Source organism: Argentina anserina, chromosome 2 (assembly GCF_933775445.1).
Source record: "Argentina anserina chromosome 2, drPotAnse1.1, whole genome shotgun sequence".
Taxonomy (NCBI): Eukaryota; Viridiplantae; Streptophyta; class Magnoliopsida; order Rosales; family Rosaceae; genus Argentina; species Argentina anserina.
In genome coordinates, this window is record NC_065873.1 from 7,058,597 (window position 1) to 7,078,802 (window position 20,206).

The following is a 20,206-nucleotide window of genomic DNA, read 5'->3' on the forward strand; positions in this document are numbered from 1 at the left end:
ATTTAAAAAAACAAACTTGCCTATATAGTACGACTAATTAAATAACGTACATAGATAGCAAGACTGATTAAATAATATACCTATATGGCAGAATCTTATATAGTAGGTTTAATTAAATAATATACATATATGGTAGAAATAAATAACTTACATATATAGTAGGTTTAATTAATATACCTATATAGTAGAATAACTTATCTAAATAGTAGGTTTTGTTGTAGGAAATATGGAATTGGTTCTACATCTCATTGATAATCCCTTTTATATATGGGTCATGATTACAATAGAAGTAAATGGTAATTACAATGGTAATTAAGACTACATAATGGTGATTGATCCGTTACATCCGTTGATCATAAACGTCATTAACTTATTTTTTTATTTGCTTTAACAAAGGCACACTAATGGTGTTTTTCTTTCAACACTCCCCCTTGTGACGAGTTGAAGATATAATGGTGCATAAGGTGTTGCCTCATTAAAAAACTTGCCAAGTAACAAAACCCAATGGGTGAAAATAAAACCTTGGTCGAAGGGGAAAAGAGCACAACGCACCTATTACATTGAGATAAAAATATATGTGCTAGACTCCCCCTGATGTATGCACATCCCCCTGATCTTTACATTAATCATGGGAGCTTTGATAACTTTTGCATATTTACTTTTAAGCACATTTGGCGACAACGTAGATAGTGTTCATCATTACTATGTCGTTTTCTCTTTTCTGTATAGAGACTAAATAAGCCTAAACTTTTAGGTATTGTTGTTGTGTGGGCGCAAAACTATACCACGAATGAGAGGTCGAGTAATGTATATTGTGTTAAGTGCAATAATGTGTATTTGCACTTATATAGGGAATCTCATTTCCCAACACTTATTTGTCATCTTTCAATTAGACGAAAACAGATCTATCTTTAAAGACTTCGACTAATCATGGGAGCTATAGAAGCCTCACTTTTAACCTTTAGAGTGCTTAAAGCCGATTGATGGTTAATCATCAATATTACAGTCCTCAAGATCCATTTTGAGGCTGTGTCTTCTCAATGATCTTTTTCATTCTCGATTTAGGATTTGTAATGGCAACATCTTTTTAGTTCATCAAAAGACACTGCAAATCTATATTGAACACGCAATGACATAGCACATCTGATCCCTATTCATAATCAAGTATTTTACTTCGTGAACGTTTCAATTTATTTTGTAACACTATGTGGTCTAGAACCATTTATTGGGTAGATAAAGTATATTCTATGACTTTCATGTATATCTCTTAATTTCGATCCCCATAGAGATATCTTATTTCAACATTCATAAGCTATGTTTATCAGTTTTTCGGAAAACTACTAAACTGATAAAGTAGTGGAGTGCAATGACATCCATTACGAGAATATCTCATTGTGGTCCATTACAAATAAATATTTTCTCGTAATCGATTCCAGTGCGTTTATTGAGAGACCTTGCGCCATAAAGTGAGTCTATATTCTTAATTCTCATACGCATCCTAACAAAGATATATTATAGGGTTTATACTTGCAGTGTCGGCTTCACCTGCCCAAATACTTATCTCTTCATGCTGAATGGAAATATGACAAAGTTACTACGTTGGTATTCCTCAATGAAGTGTGGTTCGATATCAAGACTCAATATCCTACATCCTCATATCAAGACTAAATATTTCGAGATACCTATACATCAGCCGAATAATGTCAAGCTCACAAGTCATTTCTTGTCTAATTAGACCAATTTATATAACATGGTGAAGAATCTATGCAACAAAAATTGATATGAAGAAGTTAATCTAGATTGAAACATGGTGAAGGATCGGCGTACGTATGACTCTTACTCAAACACAAGTATATGATGCTCTATATATTTTTCACTCAAAATACACAAGTAACCTTGGGGCTTGGCATCCTGAAGTTCTAATTTTGAAGATTTTGTGTCTTATGGTCCCATTTGGAAGCTACAAATTTCATAAATCCAACAATGCAACATTTTTCAACATAAGAGGCAGAAGTGAGGAAACATTTACACATATGATTAAGTACTAAGCTCTACAACAGTAGCAATGATACAAAAGAGTACAATCACTAGACAAATACCCAGTTCAACCAACATCAATCCATCATTTCACAAAAAACAAATAAACAAGCACCAATAAAGAATTTAAAGAATTTAAAAAATTTAGATGATACTGATATGACTTTGCATTCTCTTCCTCATACACTATAAAACAAAATGCACAACTCTCTCCAAAGTCCAAACAGAGCCAAATTTCTTCACAAAATATATGTAGATTATACTCACACATGTAGATTGAAACATAATCTATACATAATACATTAATACACCAATCATAACATGGATCTGAAGTTCATGAATGAGACATATATAAGATAGCTCGAGATTCGGGAATCTTACTTGGTGATCGGCAATGACAAATCCTCCAGTCCTCTAGTCCTCCTTTGATTTATGATTGGGACCAGCCGACCAGGTGCAACAAGTCGCAAGAGTGAATGACGTCACAGAGGGAATGAGGGATATACTCACGGGCACGGCAATGGTGTCGGCGTCTCTCGGCCATCTTGATGGTGGCTTTGCAGTCTTCACAAATCTTTTCAATGCGGCAGCTTTCTTTGCCAATGATCTTGCCGATCTGTCCAGACAGGAAGAAAGATTAGAGAAGAAAGAGTGAATGATAGAGATAAGTAGAAAGAAAGGGTTTGGTGGAATGGTGGCTCATTGCTCTATGTAAGTTTCACTTATATATATATATATATATATATATATATATATATATATATATAGAAATTGGTTTTTTTTCTCCGGGCTTAATCTTCATCTGGGCTGGATCCGCCATTGATTGCTCAAGTTTTTAAGCAATGGATGGCAAAGCAAGACCGACACTACCCCAACGACGAGGAGAAGGGAAAACGCTTTGCATTATTCCAAGCCAACCTGGAATATGTTGAGAGCAAGCAACAGAGCAAGGCGTTCCAGTTAAGCTTGAACCAGTTCTCCGATATGACGATTGAGGAGATGTTCGCACCCCAGACACGATTCGAAACAATGCTGACCTCTTCAATGTCTAACAATCAAAAATTGTCCATCGAGGATGATGTGCTCGAGAGCATCGATTGGAGGGAACAAGGAGCAGTCACGCCGGTGAAAAATCAAGGAGCATGTGGTAAGTCGATCTTCGACCTTTTCACAGAGTTTGTTTTCGCGCGCCTCTTTTCAGCATACTATAACATCTTGTCCGTTTAGATAATCTTAAGGTTTAGAACCAAAACACGTAATCTTACATGTCATCTCATCTTAGACCCACACAACAAACTGCTCAGTAACTTGCCGTTTATTGAGCTTTTTTTGTTGAAGGAAAGTTTGAACTTTTTAAACCTTGATTGAAGGAAAAAATTTCTCTATACTTTTCTAACTTATTTGTGTAAATGTAGGTTGTTGTTGGGCATTTTCAGCTGTAGCAGCTGTGAACGGTGTTCCATTTCCTCTAGGGTTATCACCATTTGTTGGCTCTTTCTCTTTTTGTTTTAGTAGGGTGGTATGTCTTTTGATTCTTATATTGCTTAGATATACAAGTCGTTCTTATCCGAAAGAGATTCTAAGGTTACTTTTAATGAAGAGAGCAGCAGAGAAAATGATTGGTAACAATTAAGATGTGACATCTGAAGTCATAATCTAATTATTGGTAACAATTAACATGTGCCATGTTAGCACCTTTACCAACCAAATAGTGTGTTTTTTTGGGTGGCATGCCACTACCACCAAGGCACCAACAATGTTTACGGACTGAGCAACCATAATAGGAAGTATATATGGTGTCTCACGTCTGTACTAGTATAGCAAAATAGTCATGGTGGTGGATAGCCGGTATTAGATGCTCCCATCTGTTAGTACCCCCATTTTGAGAGGCTAAAAGATGAATTCTTCTCCATAAAATTTTACATACGTATGCCGACGTTACTATCTATCAATTAAGCTATAACAATTCAAACTCTTTTGACAACTGTAGAGTATGATTGTCTAGGCAATAGCTAGGACCAATAATTTTCGAATAGACACAATTCATGGGTCCATCCGTCCACACTGTGTGTTCTAAAAATGTGATCAGCTTACCTAAGTGTTTTCATAAAACGTAACTCTAGCCTTCTTTCACATGTTTGGATTGTTTCTTGATGAAGGGGAAAATAGGGGATGTTGGCCTACTTGAATTGAACAGATTATTGCTTGAATAATTCATTTACAGATTACACTTCATTATATAGGCTAATTCTAGCACTATTCTACCTACTAATTTCCACTAATTCTCACCAACTATTCCACTAATTTCCACTAACTCCAACCACTAATTTCCACTAACTCCAACACTTCCCCTCAAGTTGGTGCATACATATCAACCATGCCCAACTTGCTAAGTGAATCATAAAAGGCCTTTTTAGACACTCATTTTGTGAGCATATCGGCAAGTTGCTCTTCTGTAGAAACAAAAGGAAAACTGATGATCTTTGCGTCTAGCTTCTCCTTTATAAAATGACGATCAACCTCCACATGTTTCGTACGATCATGTTGCACCGGATTATGGGAGATATCAATGGCTGCCTTGTTGTCACAGTACAGCTGCATAGCACATTCAGGCTTAATACCCAAATCTTGTAGCAAACTTCTAAGCCATAACAATTCGCACACTCCCTGAGCCATACCTCTGTATTCTGCTTCAGCACTAGATCGAGCTACCACATTTTGTTTCTTACTCTTCCATGTAACAAGATTACCCCCAACAAAGGTAAAGTACCCTGATGTGGTCTCCGATCTGTAATATTTCCAGCCCAATCTGCATCTATGAAACCACAAACCTCAAAGATATTTTTGTGTTTAGAAAACATTACTCCTCTTCCTGGGGCTGACTTTAAGTACCTCAAAATCCTTACAACAACATCCATGTGGTCCACGCTGGGATTATGCATGAACTGACTCACTACACTTACTGCATATGTAACATCTGGTCTGGTATGTGATAAATAAATCAGGCGTCCAACTAGCCTCTGATAACGAGTTTTGTCAGTGGGCACTTGATCTGGGTACTCTGCTAACCGATGGTTTTGCTCAATAGGAGTATCAATTGGAGTGCAATCTAACATACCTGTCTCTGTTAGTAGATCAATGATGTACTTCCTCTGACACAGATAGATACCATCACTTCCCCGGGCTACCTCAATTCCTAAGAAGTACTTAAGTGTACCTAGGTCCTTCATTTCAAACTTTGTGGCAAGCTGTCTTTGTAATCTGTCCACCTCAATAGTATCATTACCAATAACTACCATATCGTCAACATATATGATTAGAGCTGTTACCTTCTCTTGTTGGTGTTTGAGAAACAATGTGTGGTCTGAATTACTCTGCATGTAGCCAATTTTCCTCATGAATTGTGAGAATCTTCCAAACCAAGCACGAGGTGACTGTTTAAGACCATACAAAGACTTTCTTAATTTGCATACGGAGTTACTTGGAGAAGTGGCCACATATCCAGGTGGAAGATCCATGTATACTTCTTCTGTTAGTTCACCATGAAGGAATGCATTCTTAACATCAAACTGCCTAAGTGGCCAGTTCAAGTTAGCAGCGATAGAGAGCAATACCCGGATAGTGTTTATCTTTGCAACAGGTGCAAATGTTTCATCATAGTCTATGCCATATGTCTGGGTGAACCCCTTTGCTACTAGGCGTGCTTTATACCGGCTTACTGACCCATCTGGATTGTGCTTCACTGTAAACACCCATCGACATCCTACAGTCTTCTTGCCATATGGTGGAGGTACAAGCTCCCAAGTATTGTTCTTTTGTAATGCTTCCATCTCTTCTTCCATTGCTTTCCTCCATTTTGGATCTCCCAATGCATCCTGCACTTTGTTAGGTACTGATACAGTAGATATTTGATTCACGAATGACTCATATGACTTAGATAATCTTTTGGTAGATATAAAATTGGCCACCGGATACTTGGCTTTAGTCTAAAGGGTAGGTTCATATTTTTTTGTGGGTTGACCTCGAGTAGACCTATTTGGCAAAACATATTGTCTACTATTAGCCTCAATAGAATGACTAACCTCAGATGAGTGATCTTCTGTACCAGGAGAGCTTTTGATAGGAGCACAAAGTGTGACGTTCTTAATGTATATATGCCCTATTCTTATGCTTTGTTACTTCCTATTTAGTTGTTTTAGGTTCATATTTGTCATATATATGCTATAGGTAGAGCTATTTCGAATTGAGATGATTTGATGATGAAATTGTGCTAAGTGATAGAACTCCTGATTGAGCTAGGATTCCTTACTCGACTAGGACTCTACTTTCCTATCTTCATTCTTTCCTATTTCTTAATCGACGATTTCTTTTCAGGAAAGACAAATTATATTTGGAAAGAAAGTAGAGTTGTCGAGATGCATTCCTAGTGAGACAAGGAAATCATGTCCGAGTTGAAGAAGGAGAAGAAGAGGCCGGCCTAGCTACTCCTAGTTGGACCAAGAGATTGCTGTGCAGCCCTTAAAGTGATCTCCCTATTAGACTTGGTTTCCTACATCAAGTTGGATTTGGAGTACATGAATCAAAATCCATATCAAAGAAGATTTCAGTTTCCCAATTGGATTATATCTCCTATTTGGGACGGCAAAGAGGGTTTATTTTCTCCTATATATAGAGGCTCGGCCTCTCCATTCAGAGCATCATCAGCCCTACACACAAACACAAGCCTAGCTTTGCCGAATTCATTCTTCACCATTCCAAGAAATCCTAAAACCGATTCCATCATTCCCCACCTATCAATAGCCTTCAAACACGCTTGTGAAGGAGGTTTCATCCATAGAAGTCTTGGCTACACTTGTGGATTGCTTGATTTATGAAGTGTAACCATGATTCTCTCTATGTCTATTCGGTTTTGGTTTTGGTTTTGTTCTTGTTCTTGGATGAAGCATGCGTTTTGTGTAGAGTAAACTTGTTTCGATTTTGTCTATGAGATAGTTACTTGTTTCAAATTATATAAAGTTTCGATTTTAGGTTTTTGGTTTTATGAATTTTGGTTTCTGCCGTGCCTTGTTATTGAATGATTTCGATATCTATATGTTATGTATACGCTTGTAGCATGATATTTAGGTTGTTGGATTTATGACTTATGCTATGAACATGTTTATCTTTCCTATGTGATTTTCGAAATTGCATGATTGGGGGTTAAGTAGGTGACATGCTTAATGAATTCAATATGCGTGGCTTTGAAGTTTCATAGTAGGATAAGTATGTTAGATTTCGATTAAGACCGCTTGGAATGAATCGAATGTGTTAAGTGTCTATGTGTTTAGGTTACTGCTTAGAACCCTAATTGCATGATCCAACCTTAGTTATTCATGATAGTGTCTCGGCATGACTCTTAAAGGAGAACTAGAACTTGATTTTCGTTAGCTTTGTATGATTTGTTTTGGTGATTGTTATGTGTTGGTTGGTTGATCACATGTATATATTAGTTTAGGTTTTATTTTCTGTTTTTATTTTTGATACCGAACCTATACCAAATCTTTTATATCTTTATGAATTCGTGTTAATTGATGTGATCCTAAGCCCTGGATGGATCCCCGGTTTGTGAACGATACCCTCTTGCTTTATACTACTAACGATGCTTACAGGGTTAAATATTGATGTCGAGTAATCGAGCACTCATCAGTTTTGGTCAGGGGTATAAACAGTAGTACGGGATACATGTGGGGCAGTTGTGTTGTCAGCTTCTGGTGCCTGAATCTCTTGAGTGACGACCTCTGGTGGTGCCTGTGTGGCTGACACCTTGGTAATCTCAACGGAACTTGTTACCATATTGACTGGCTCATTTGTCTCCCCCTCTCCATGATACAACTCTTCAAAATAGGAATTCCCCCCCTGAAGAGCAGTATCAGAAGAGGAAAAGTAACTCATGTCCTCAAAAAAAGGTAACATCCATAGTGACATAGTACTTCCGAGTAGGAGGATGATAGCACCGGTATCCTTTCTGATGGCCTCTGTACCCAACAAACACACATTTAACTGCCCGGGCATCCAACTTAGAACGCTGATGTTGTGGAAGATGAACAAAAGCGACACAACCGAAAACACGGGCAGGAAGATTATGAAAAGAAGGTAATGAGACATGAGATGCAAGCACCTCATAGGGAACTTTCCCTTGAAGAACACGAGATGGAAGACGATTGATGAGGTGGGCGGAAGTAATGACAGCATCACCCCAAAGGTATTTAGGCATGTGGGCACTAAAAAGAATACATCGAGCCATATCAAGTAAATGACAATTTTTTCTTTCAGAAACCCCATTTTACTCAGGTGTGTAAGGACACATTGTTTGATGAACAATTCCGTGTGTGTTAAAGAACTCCTGAAAGACATGATTCACATATTCCCCCCCCCCCCCCAATTATCAGAACGAAGAACTCGAATGGTGGCATTATATTGGGTTTGGACAGAGGCATGGAAGGTACGAAAAGCTGGAAAAACTTCATCTTTATTTTTAAGAAGAATAATCCATGAAAGACGTGTGCACTCATCAATGAATGACACAAAATAACGCATGCCTGAGACAGTAGATTCTTTAGAAGGTCCCCAAACATCAAAATGAATTAATTCAAAAGGAAGAAAACTTTTAGTTGAAATACTAGGGAAATAAGTTGATCGATGACTCTTGCCCAAAACACATGTCTCACAACATAAACACGACTCGTCCACATTAATAAACAAAGTGGGCATGGATTTTTCATAACACTAAAAGATGGATGCCCTAAGCGACGATGCCATAACCAAATTTCACTTAGCTTGTCAGAAGTGGAGAGTAACGCGGTCCGAGACTGCCCCCCTGGTTTTTCCCCTGCGTACGTCAGATCCAGATGAAACAACCGGCCCCGCAAATACCCCCGACCAATTACTCGTCCGGTGAGAAGATCCTGAAATATCACATACATAGGAAAAAAGGTCACAGAGCACTGAGCGTCAGCGTTCAGTTGGGGAACAGATATCAAATGATGAGATAGAGCAGGTACATAGAGTACATTGTGAAGCTCTATGGTAGGAGTAATACGAACAGACCCTGTCCCCACCACGGGAAATGGCTCACCATTAGCATTAGTAACATAGGGTACGGGTGGAGGGGATAATATGGTAAAATAAGATTTGTCATAAGTCATATGATCAGATGCACCAGAATCAATAATCCATGTATCAGAACTACCAGAGTGAGAAATATTGAAAGCCATACCAATTAAAAAAGAATCTGTCTTTGGTGCACTTGCACTGACGGGGAGGATGCACAGATAAGGAAAAAGACGACTGATTCTTGCCGGACCGGGTCGGGTGAACCGGGTCGGGTCGGATCGACGAACCGGGTCGGGTTACACGCAGTTTGGGCTGGGCTGTGCTGGGTTGGAACTGAGCTGGGCTGGGCCTGAGGTGGGCTGGGCCAGGTAGCACTGAGGTGGGCTGGGCCGGGTCGCAACGAACTGGGCTGGGCTAAAAAACGGGTTGGATACCCACATGCACGTCGGGGAAGAACCAGAAGAATCCTCGGGGAGTATCGGCGAGCTGTGACGTCGGGCGTGGAGCGGCGACGTCCGGCGAGGAGCTGCGATGTCTGGCGTGGAGCGGCGACGTCTGTCGTGGAGCGGCGACGTCCGGCGGGGCAGCAGGAGCGAGACAGCAGCAGCGGCAGCACCTGGGGGGTAGCAGCGGTGCCGGAGCAACAGGCGGTCGGAGAGGGCCGGAGCAGCAGGCGGCGACGTCGGGAAGGCAGCGGCGATGTCAGAGAGGGCCGGAGGGCAGCGGTGAGGCAGTGACGCAGCGGAGGTGATAACCGGCCGGAAAAAAAGATAAAAACGGGAAGAAAAATCCCAGGAGAAAAACAGAGCACAAGAGGCTCTGATACCAATTTGAATTGAACAGATTATTGCTTGAATAATTCATTTACAGATTACACTTCATTATATAGGCTAATTCTAGCACTATTCTACCCACTAATTCTCACCAACTATTCCACTAATTTCCACTAACTCCAACCACTAATTTCCACTAACTCCAACAGGCCTAAGGAATTAATTAATTATAATTTCCCTTCTCAACCTAAGGAAAAAGAATGTCCATCTCGCCTACCGCCGGCATCGTCGAGCTCAGCGCATGTAAGAGGGAGATGGCCGGAGGATGTTGGTAAGGGGCATCGTTGCTGATCGATGTATCGCAAGGACCGGTGCAAGGATATGGCCACCATTGCGTTAGGGCAAACATAAAAGACTATTTGTTCCAAATGCAAGTACAGCTTAGCAAGAGGCGGTTCAGCTTATATAAATACATAATAGATATACCCCAAGAGGCCAAGATGGACAATCATGTTGGTTGAGTTTCTGTATGACATAGATATGCACGTATGATGTAACCATGCACAAGTTAATATACCAGTTGGAGTATCTTCCGAAAGAAACTGTGCAATCGATCACGAATCATGTACTATAGCATATTAGCAAGACTGCAAGCAAGTAGTATAAGTAGCCCTTGATTATTATTATTATTATTAATTGACACCACTCTTGAGTACAACTTGAAGCAAAGAATGGGAGAAGGCTCTAATTACATTTTCTTTCGACTTCAATCACGAAAAGAGTGATCAGCTTGAGGAGCAGTCTCGAGCTCGTAAAGTTTTGAATACATCCCTTTGAATATACAAAGAAGGAATTTTTTGGGGCATGTACAATTTAACGAAACCCCGAATCAGAATTTTTGATTTTGTACAATGTGGTCATTATTTTTTTTATTTTGCTAGGTAATCATGAAACTATATGCCTAGAATATGCTTTGGTGAATAGCCTTCTCTGCCTACTCCCTCGGTCCTTCCGAATCAGAAAATATAAGGAAATTTTTCGGAATTTATTTTAATTGAATCATAACGCATGGGAAGTAATTGAAATTTCTTGAAGAATATATTTTCTGCATGTCAAAAGATCAATCCATACCTAACCGTAAAATGTTAAACCGAAGAAATTCAAAGTTCTCCTCTTTTTGACAACTCGGTTGGATTATTAGCGATTTCTAAAGTCTTGGGGGGAACGCATAGCCAACCAAATGCCGTAGCACCTCCCTTGGACAAAATTGTCATATGCATTTGAACAAATTAAGTGCATTCATTCATTCATTCATTCATACAGTGGCGGATCCAGGATTCACAACTCGGGGAGACTTGAATTTTTTCCTCAACGGCCGAAGTGATAAAAATTTGTAACGCATAAAATATTCAACTATAATATATTAAATGTATATCTTATTGATGTGAAAATAGCAATCCATTCAAAATTATCATAAGTTTAGTCAATTGCAAAATGAAATTTTTGAAATTGATCAAAGACTTTAATCAAAATTAATACACAATGAAAATAAAATAGATTAATTACATGTTCAAGAAATCAAAGATGATTTGAAGTAAATGGAAAAATAGAGACACAAATATGCATTTGTTGGGATTTGATCTTAGGTGGGCTTGATATTAACAAAACTTCAAAATCAAGCCTGCAAAACTACACCATATGAATATATGGCATGTACTTAAGTAAGTATTTCTCAAATTCTTGGACGGACTTGAGTCCCCCCACTAATGCCCTAGATCCGACCCATGTGTATAAAATGTATCCATTAGTTGAAAAAGGAAAAGTAAATTGAAAATCAAGATATAAATAGAAATATATCAGAATGCATATTTCATACAATTTATATATAATACAAATATGTATTATAGAATTAATTTGAGTCTATAATAAGGGGAGGTTACGATTTGAAAATCAAAATTACATTGAATACATATAAACAAAAACAGAAATATTATAACTTCTTGGTAGTATATAAACCCTATAGTTCATCCATCATCCTCAGTATCACTACAAAACTAAGCCAGTGAACAACTTAAAAAAAAAAAAAAGAGATCAGAATGATGCGTACTCAGTGCCGCCTCCTTGTGCTCTTTGCTCTCCTCGTTCCTCTGATCGCAGCTGCCAGAGGCCCAGCCGTAGATCAGGTTGCAGGTGGCTGGTCACCCATCAAAGATCTCAAGGATCCACATGTGCAAGAGATCGCTAACTGGGCGGTCTCCGAGTACAACCGGATAAATCACAAGGGGTTAGTGTTCCAAGTTGTGCTTCAGGGCCAGGATCAACTTGTAGCTGGAATAAATTATAAGCTTCTCATAAGTGTCAAGGATGGATCCTCCACCGCGAATTATGAGGGCGTTGTGTATGAGAATCTTGATAAAATTAAAAAATTGACCTCCTTCACTAAAAAGTAATTATCGGGGATATTGATCTTTGGATCTCAATATGAACTTCAAGTCTATCTGTTTTGTTATAATAAAGAAATAGAAGACAACATCTTTGATAGTCTTATAGAAAGTTGCATACTAATATGTGGGAGAATGCACATCTAGCATGCATTGAGTCCTTTAGTAGTTTAATTCTATATGAATTTGTGCGTCGTGTTATTATTTACTGTATGTTTAGTTATAACTGAATTTGCGCGTCGTGTTATATAGTTTCAGTTCTTCCTTTCGATACTTATGCACCCATTGTCGTCTTCCTCCCAAAAAAAATTGAAGATAAGATTCTGTTTCTGGTATATTTCTCCCCCTTCTCCATTCATACTATTGATTTCCAATTTTTCACAGACCAAATATCTTTCGCATATTTTTTTTCTTGTTGAAAAGACAAAATAGGGTGGTGTCTACTCTTATCTTAAAAAGGGTATAAATTCCCCAAAAAGAATAGAAACAAAGGGGAAGTGCGGCCAAATAAGGCAATGAACAAGAGAGAATGTAGATAAGAATGTGGCCAAGGTAGGCATCAACATCCTAAACCAAACAAGGTGGGGGGAGCGTCCTTTGAGAGGCTCCAAACTACTCCACATTTATCGATCGAACCTCCCCTAAACTCAACCCCAATCCCCACGACGACGTGTGAGCTCTTATCCCCCAACTCCCAACTTCCTTTCTCATATATATATATAAACCACATATATTGCAACGTAGGTTAAGCTAATTCAACATCATCAAAAAACACCCTCCTCTAGTTCTTTATCTCTTCCTCACCCTCATCGAAATTCTCCAACTTCAATCATGGAGGTCATGGAAGGTGACAACAACATGAGAACTTTCGACATGGGTGCACTTAGGTCAAGTCTTCCCCAGATGTAAGTAACACAGTTCTCTTTCTTCAGCTTTATGATCGTTTACACGTTTTAAACTTATGTAGTTTCTAATTCATTTCTCCTCGATGTTTAAACTTGTTTGTGTTATACGACGAATACTAACGTAAAGAATGTTATGCTTTCTCAGCCGGAGAGGGTTGTCAAGGTACTACTCTGGAAAAGCACGATCATTTACGTGCATCGCCGATGTCCGATGCCTAGAAGATCTCAAGAAACCGGAACATCCCGACGTGAAAAAGAGGAAGAAACATACGGAGAAGAAGAACTATCCTGTTCCAGCTCCCTTTCCTCCCGTTCATTGTCGACGAGTTTCTAGTACTACACAATTTGCTACACCTTGTGTTGGTGTGTGAAGTATGTCCCCATGAAAAAAGAAAATGTAAAAAAAGAAACATAGAAAGGCATTCCATCATTCTTTGGCTATTACTCCAGTTTAGTTTCCTGAACATCATGTTCGTTTTGGAGGGCAAAAGGCTGAACAAGAATGCTAATAGTACATTAACCTTCTTTTTTGGCAATCTGTTGCTGCTTCTACTCCAAATACCTCTGTAAATAAGTATATAACTTTATTAGATTTTAATCTTCTTTTAGTTTGGTTTATCGGACTTTCCCATACAGAAAAAGCACGGTTACGTTATATCTAAAGCTATATTTCGGGTTAATCTATGTGATGAAAGTCATGAATCATACATATATGCATCAATGCATGTCAACCTTTCGAGGTCATATCTATGAGCTGTAGTTTGGTGGAATCCATGTGATGAAACATAGACATGATGAAACAATCTATGCCAAATTTTTGAGGTCGTCTTCCATAAGTTTCCAGCAGGTTGAAATTAATAGTCGAGAACTCAAACCCTCTGTCCCTCTATGCAAATTGAAAAGCCTTGTGATGCTCCTGATCCTGGCTGGCAGCAAAATAAGAGATGTAATACAACTATGAAAGTGCAGACTGCATTGCATTTCTAGTCTTTTCTGCTTTGTACCAGATTTACCAATAAAGATGCATTTAAATGGAGGTAGGTGTTTACAGCACAATTTTCACAATGGAAGGAGTTTCCAAGTTGATGGTCATCTGTTCAGTCATTGCTGTCATTTCCAAAGTTTTTAGTTCTCTTCATGTTACATGTTACACTTCTATTACTCGACCAACTAAGTTAGGAAGAATACACATTACACTTTCTAACCACCAAAAACGGAGAAGGATGAAAGGAATGACCACTTAACTTGTACTGGCTCGACCTAACAAACACAAATTATCAGCCCCAAAGAATAAATGCTTCTCACTAATGGTACAAAATTAGCACTGACCCCTCATTTATCCCCAAAAGCTATTGCAACCTTAACTTCTTGTTGGTGGCTGAATCCCAATCATCAAACATGACAACATCGTCGTCGTCGTCATCAAGAACTTCCAATTTCCCATGACTTTTTGTATCACCAGCAACAGTGGACGTATCTGTTTCAGAAAGCTCAGACAGTTTTCTTTTCTTTCCTGGAGCAGTTTCAATCTCATTGTTCTTATCAGCCTCCATTTCTGATGCTGCACTTGATGTGCTTCCAGCATTAGCATTAGACTTCTTGTCATCCTTCACCACAGAAGTAGCTTGAGTCCATCCAGATAGAACCATTCCATCAGGTTCTTTCTCCTCATCAAATTCCTCTCTGAGAAATCAATTTGCATCAAATTAGACATGTTTATATACAATCTACAAGCAATGAGATACATCAGAAAATGCTTCATAATTATCTAAATTTAGTTCATGGGTGCCGGGATGAACAGGAAGGACCCAAAACTTATAAATGTTTTGGAGTAACTCTAAAGTCTAATGTATTGTCAACTTGTTAAAAAAAAAAATTTTTAGTAAGAGTTGAGCTTGATATGTACTTGATGAAATAAAATAAAAAAACGAATGAAAAATAAGAAAACCTGTGTTTGATATTGATATTGCAGGATAGTTCTTGCTGAAGATCCTCGATTGTCAGCATAGTTCCACTAGTAATTGGAGAAGGAAACTCACACAGCACCTAAAATTCATTCAAAATATAAAAGGTTCTTTATTACTCGGGTGATACAAGTAAGCAGATTTTGACAAGTCACATTTAGAGAGCCATACCTTATCAAGGTTTGCTGCATAATTTTTTATCATGGGTTCATCCAGGTCATCACCGACTTCATAAAGAAGGGCTGTCCCATGCATAATGAGCGGAGAGTTCATTCCAAGCTTGTTCTTAACTACCTTTTCAACTATGTCCCGCAATTTTGCACGGTTAGTATTGATCTCTAATGACAGTGGTGTCTGCAAAAAATCAATTACATAGCATTAGTGCACACCAAACACACTTCACATAAAAGAAAAAGACCACAAAGACAGAATTAAGAAAAGAGCATTTTGCATACCTCTGAGCAGACATAGCAAGACTTGTTAGGTTCAAATGGTTCTACTGGCATGAGCAGCATCTTTTTCGTTGGATGTTCCAGACAATATGTCATCCTACATTAGCAAATCAGGGTTAATCAAATATGAAATTTACAAAATTCATAGCAGAAACTTTCCTGGATTCATTCCAGAAACACACATTCTTCTACATAAAATTCAATCCGAACGTCTGCATAATTTTTCCCCAATATACACATACCAAACAGGTGTATACAGATACCAATCTGTGCAAGAAAACCTGTAAAAACTTGCAGTGTACAAAGCATATTCCTTTATACAAGAAAACTCTCAAGTGACTTGAAAGTACAACTAAAGACAAAGTCAGCGAGTCAATATGCAATCACATGGCTTTTTTCTTCCCGGTGAATATGCAGTAGATGAATTTTTCTTTCAAAAATTTGTTTGTGACCATGGACCACATGGCTTATCCCCTAGAGTCCATTGGCAGAAATATGGACATGTTTAAAATGTATTTGCAAAAGTGCAAGTGCGTGCAAGGGCGTCCGGGTACAACACTACAACATATCAGAAAAATGAAACATTGCACCAAACAAATATACACAGACAGCTTCAATGTCGTAAGATAATTACAAAAACTGAATAAGGCAAGAGAACTCAAGGAATATATGCCTCAGCAACAAGAAACATATACAGGGGGCTATTGTACACACCTGTAATTTTTTGTGTCATTTTGCAGCACTTTGACTGTCTCGATGACAATCAACCCAGCAATAATTGCATTTGTTGTTGCAACAGCATGGACAATGTTACCAGCAATACCTTTAGCTTCAAATAGACTATGCAATGGGATTCCAAAAGCAGTGGCCCTTATGTTTGCAGCAGCAGTAACAAATTCTACAGCTAACTGATCATCTTTATCAAAAGTCATGTTCCCAACCTCCTGCAGACCAAGACCACAACAACGGAAGCAAAGAGAAAAAGACTTCAAGATTCAACTATGGAAAAATAGAGATATGAGATCTTTACTGAACTGCCATTGGATCAGTCTAACCTTTCCCCTTTTAGTGAAAAATAATTTCAAAGCCTCAAAAAAGACTCTAGAATTTTCCATAAGGCTCCACACATCTTGTGGATTCTTCAGTCCTAAAGATACCATGGCGGATACTGAAGATGGATCATTGGTTGCACCATTCTTTTCTACATTTCCATTCCGCTGACTGACATCATTAGGCAGGGCATCCTTACTATATATTGGCTTTGGTCTAGTGCGGTTCTTCCATGTCTCCTCATTAGACAAAGCTACCTCAATGTTATAACCAAATACATGATCATATATTCTTCTTCCATACTGCTCAATGTCTTCATCTTTCCTATGCTCAAAAACATCTTTTGCTTGTTCTGATGAGCTAGCACCATCATTGGAACGCACATTCAAATCATTTGCTTGACTCTTGTCCCCAAACAATTTTGCAAAGAGTAGTTCCTTCGCCCATACAATGCAGTGAACAAACTGCAAATTCAAACAATTATCCATCAATAATCATATATGTTCCATAGCAGAAACCACAAATAACTTAATTTTTCTGAAGTAAAACAAGCAGCAATATTTTTGGGTAGGGGCATCATTTAAGAAGTTTAAGGGAAACAGTAAGCCAAATCCTTTTTTCATGTTGGCTACTAGAACCAGCTTGAATAAAATCAAGGATTTACATGAGTTTGTTAGGGCCCATTTTCAACAGTATATTTCTCCATGTACTTAAATATCTTCCATGGAGTTATCTTTGTAAATTTTCGTTCAGACTATTTATATAATTTCACCAATACACAAAATTCTGATTTCTAGTACAACCCATGCAAAAAATAGATACTCAGAGACAACCAATAAAAAGAATAAAAGCATACTAAGAAACTTGCATCAAGAGAAAGAAAAAAAAAGTGCCAGTACCTTCGATGGAGTACTAGTTATGGTGCAGACAGGGTACGTTTTGGGAGCAGGTTTAGGCTGACATTCATAGCACTCTGTTATTCCCTTCACATGTACGGTCACCTGCTTCCAGAATCAACAATAAGCTAAGAGGGAAGTAATCTATCATGGTGCAGAAAAATAACTTCAGTCTTTTACAGTACACAGTCAGAGCAATCGAAGTAGTCAAACTTAGTATACACTGGTCAAACAGAATAAGTAATCCCACATTGGACCCTCACATGATAATAATAATAATAATAATAATACAAAAATAACAATAAACTTATTAATAGCTTCATCCAACACACTTGATGGTATTAAGCATTGTGCAGCATATATGTCGCATGTATCAAAGAGCAGACATAACTAATGTAAATAATAGGACATAAAAAATTTAAAAAAAATACAATGTGTGGTTCATCCATATGGCTGGAGGAAGGGTAAAGAAATAAAGCTGACATAGTTATAATTAATGAGAAGTGAATAAACTATCATTTAAATATAACCAAGAATATCATCACATCCTTCATTAAGCATCCTTATATCAAGAAGTTAATCAAGAAACACATGAATTCTTCAATAAGAGAAAAAGTAGTTCACTGCATGAACTCTTAATGAAAAGAGGCCTTTAATGAAATTTATTCCGCAACTGTAAAGAATCTTTGAGAACAAGACTCCACATACCAGCTACACATGACGCAAAGAAAGTTCAAAAACTATTTTCAAAATAAGCAAACAAACTACATCACAATCATCATGGCTAAGCCACGTAATACTCTTTTCAATATATGAAAATAAAAATAAAAACTCTTGCAAAACAACTCTATGGCAAATTGGCAATAAATTACCTGTCCAAGGAACCCAGTAGTCCCACTTTCAATTAAAGGAACATCAGCTGCCAAGCATAGGCGATTCACATGTCGTCTTGCATCTAAGTTGTCAAGTCCATTCAAAACAACATTAAACTGTTTAAAGAAGTCCACATTGAAGTCAGGGTCCTTGACATTTGCATGGTATGGAGTAATGCTTATGTGAGGCCTAAATTTCAAGACAGCATCCCGAGCAACCTGTTGAATATATTCAAACATAAATATTTATACAGACACAAATCCATATACAAACAGAAACAAACAATATCACAGTTACACTTACTTTGGCCTTGGATTGCCCGACATGGCATTGTCGAAAGAGGAATTGTCTGTTGAGGTTACTGACTTCTATAGTGTCCATGTCAATCTAACATAAACAGTTAAAAAATGAATAACTGCCAAAAGCAACAAAGTAATCCAGCTAACTCTAGCCAAACACAACATTTAGAACCTAATATGGTACTAGTTCAATTCCAAAACCATAAATAGAAAACTCAACAGAGGATTCAATGTAGTAGTATCTCATAATTAATAAATCCAAATTCCAACATACCCAGTTATAAACTTTCGTCCTACAATTCATGCAATTCTAAATTGGAAATACCACTCATTCTTGTTGAAATATCCTACTCTATGTTAGCACTGACAAAATGCGAGTAGGCCGAGACGCCAAGACAAACTGACATCAACGAAAGTAGAATTGCAAGAAACACTTTTGCCCACCGCTCTAGGAACAGTTAGAATAAGCAGCCTGACAAACACTCCAATTTCAACACACAACTATTAGCAGTAGGTCATAGTCTTCCTATGCAAATTCTTTGCAATCATCCAACTCATACATAGCCCTAATAATCTCCGAGTTGAGTTTCTATATCAACAGGGCATGGAAATTAACAAACGCAGTTATGACTCTGTTACCTTTACACTAAATTGACACATAGTATCATACACACACACACAAAAACTTAGTTAAGAATTTGGTAGCATTAGATTTAGAAACACAGCAAACCAAAGAGTAAGAAAATGAGACAGCAATAAGACCCTAGAAACCCTATCAAAATTTGAAGGAATTTAAAGGGAGAGAGAGAGAGAGGAGGGAACACACAATATGAATGTCTTGAAATCCAGAGAGAGCGAGAGTTTTGAGGAGCTCGCAGCCGATACCTCCTGCTCCGACCATGAGAACTTTGGCGCCCTATCCACAACAACAGCAGCAGACAAACCCAAACAAAAAAAAAACACAAAATTCAAAAGCACAGACAAAAAATAAAACTCGAAATTAGGGTTTAGGGGCTGTGGGTACCTTAATAGCAGGCGAGTATTTCTGGGTAGCCATGGGAATAGGAGGTGGGAGAGGGAGAGGGAGAGAGAGAGAGAGAGAGAGAGAGAGAGAGAGAGAGAGAGAGAGAGGAGGAGTCAATCGAAGTGAATACAAGTAGCAATTTCGTCAAAGTACATAAAGAAGAGAGAGAGGGTGGGGTTGTGGGGAATCGAACTGGGTACGTGGGGGTGGAGAGAGAATCTGGAATGGTGGGTGGGGATGGTGGTTTCTTCCAGGAAGGAGAGAGAGAGAGAGAGAGGCGCCAAAAACACAGCGAAAGTTTACACCTTTAGTTTCTCTCTCTTCCCTTCTTCTTCTTCTGCAATAAAAATGGAAGAAGGGCCGGCGGGGGTGACAGGGAGGACTAGGTACTGTAGGTAGT

At 38.3% G+C, this 20,206-nt stretch overlaps 4 protein-coding genes across 4 annotated transcripts; 3 read left to right on the top strand and 1 right to left on the bottom strand.

Annotated features, from left to right (window-relative positions):
* Positions 1-2,883: 2,883 nt before the first annotated feature.
* On the top strand, positions 2,884-3,670 carry LOC126783866 (senescence-specific cysteine protease SAG12-like). Its single transcript, XM_050509391.1, has 2 exons — positions 2,884-3,184; positions 3,453-3,670. The coding sequence occupies exons 1-2, from the start codon at positions 2,884-2,886 to the stop codon at positions 3,668-3,670; spliced, it is 519 nt and encodes a 172-aa protein (XP_050365348.1).
* Positions 3,671-12,001: 8,331 nt separating this feature from the next.
* Positions 12,002-12,352, top strand: LOC126783868 (cysteine proteinase inhibitor 1-like). Its single transcript, XM_050509394.1, has one exon. It carries the CDS (start codon positions 12,002-12,004, stop codon positions 12,350-12,352), a length of 351 nt encoding a protein of 116 aa, XP_050365351.1.
* Positions 12,353-13,060: 708 nt separating this feature from the next.
* Positions 13,061-13,801, top strand: LOC126783897 (protein OXIDATIVE STRESS 3 LIKE 3-like). The gene is made up of 2 exons (XM_050509437.1): positions 13,061-13,248; positions 13,394-13,801. The coding sequence occupies exons 1-2, from the start codon at positions 13,175-13,177 to the stop codon at positions 13,617-13,619; spliced, it is 300 nt and encodes a 99-aa protein (XP_050365394.1). The 5' UTR covers positions 13,061-13,174; the 3' UTR covers positions 13,620-13,801.
* A 459-nt stretch (positions 13,802-14,260) lies between these two features.
* Positions 14,261-20,133, bottom strand: LOC126783878 (SUMO-activating enzyme subunit 2). Its single transcript, XM_050509410.1, has 11 exons — positions 19,807-20,133; positions 19,609-19,698; positions 18,787-18,870; positions 18,483-18,701; positions 17,614-17,715; positions 16,720-17,178; positions 16,379-16,608; positions 15,668-15,761; positions 15,384-15,566; positions 15,197-15,294; positions 14,261-14,931 (listed from the first exon to the last, which is right to left on the bottom strand). Exons 1-11 carry the CDS (start codon positions 19,837-19,839, stop codon positions 14,598-14,600), a joined length of 1,926 nt encoding a protein of 641 aa, XP_050365367.1. The 5' UTR covers positions 19,840-20,133; the 3' UTR covers positions 14,261-14,597.
* Between the last annotated feature and the right edge of the window lie 73 nt (positions 20,134-20,206).

Coding starts and splice junctions, on each gene's coding strand:
- LOC126783866 (XM_050509391.1), top strand. CDS start 2,884: ATGGCAAAGCAAGACCGACACTACCCCAACGACGAGGAGAAGGGAAAA. Junction 3,185..3,452: donor GAAAAATCAAGGAGCATGTG/GTAAGTCGATCT, acceptor GTGTAAATGTAG/GTTGTTGTTGGGCATTTTCA.
- LOC126783868 (XM_050509394.1), top strand. CDS start 12,002: ATGCGTACTCAGTGCCGCCTCCTTGTGCTCTTTGCTCTCCTCGTTCCT.
- LOC126783897 (XM_050509437.1), top strand. CDS start 13,175: ATGGAGGTCATGGAAGGTGACAACAACATGAGAACTTTCGACATGGGT. Junction 13,249..13,393: donor AGGTCAAGTCTTCCCCAGAT/GTAAGTAACACA, acceptor ATGCTTTCTCAG/CCGGAGAGGGTTGTCAAGGT.
- LOC126783878 (XM_050509410.1), bottom strand. CDS start 19,839: ATGGCTACCCAGAAATACTCGCCTGCTATTAAG. Junction 15,762..16,378: donor AATGACACAAAAAATTACAG/GTGTGTACAATA, acceptor TTGCTAATGTAG/GATGACATATTGTCTGGAAC. Junction 15,567..15,667: donor CTTGCTATGTCTGCTCAGAG/GTATGCAAAATG, acceptor GATTTTTTGCAG/ACACCACTGTCATTAGAGAT.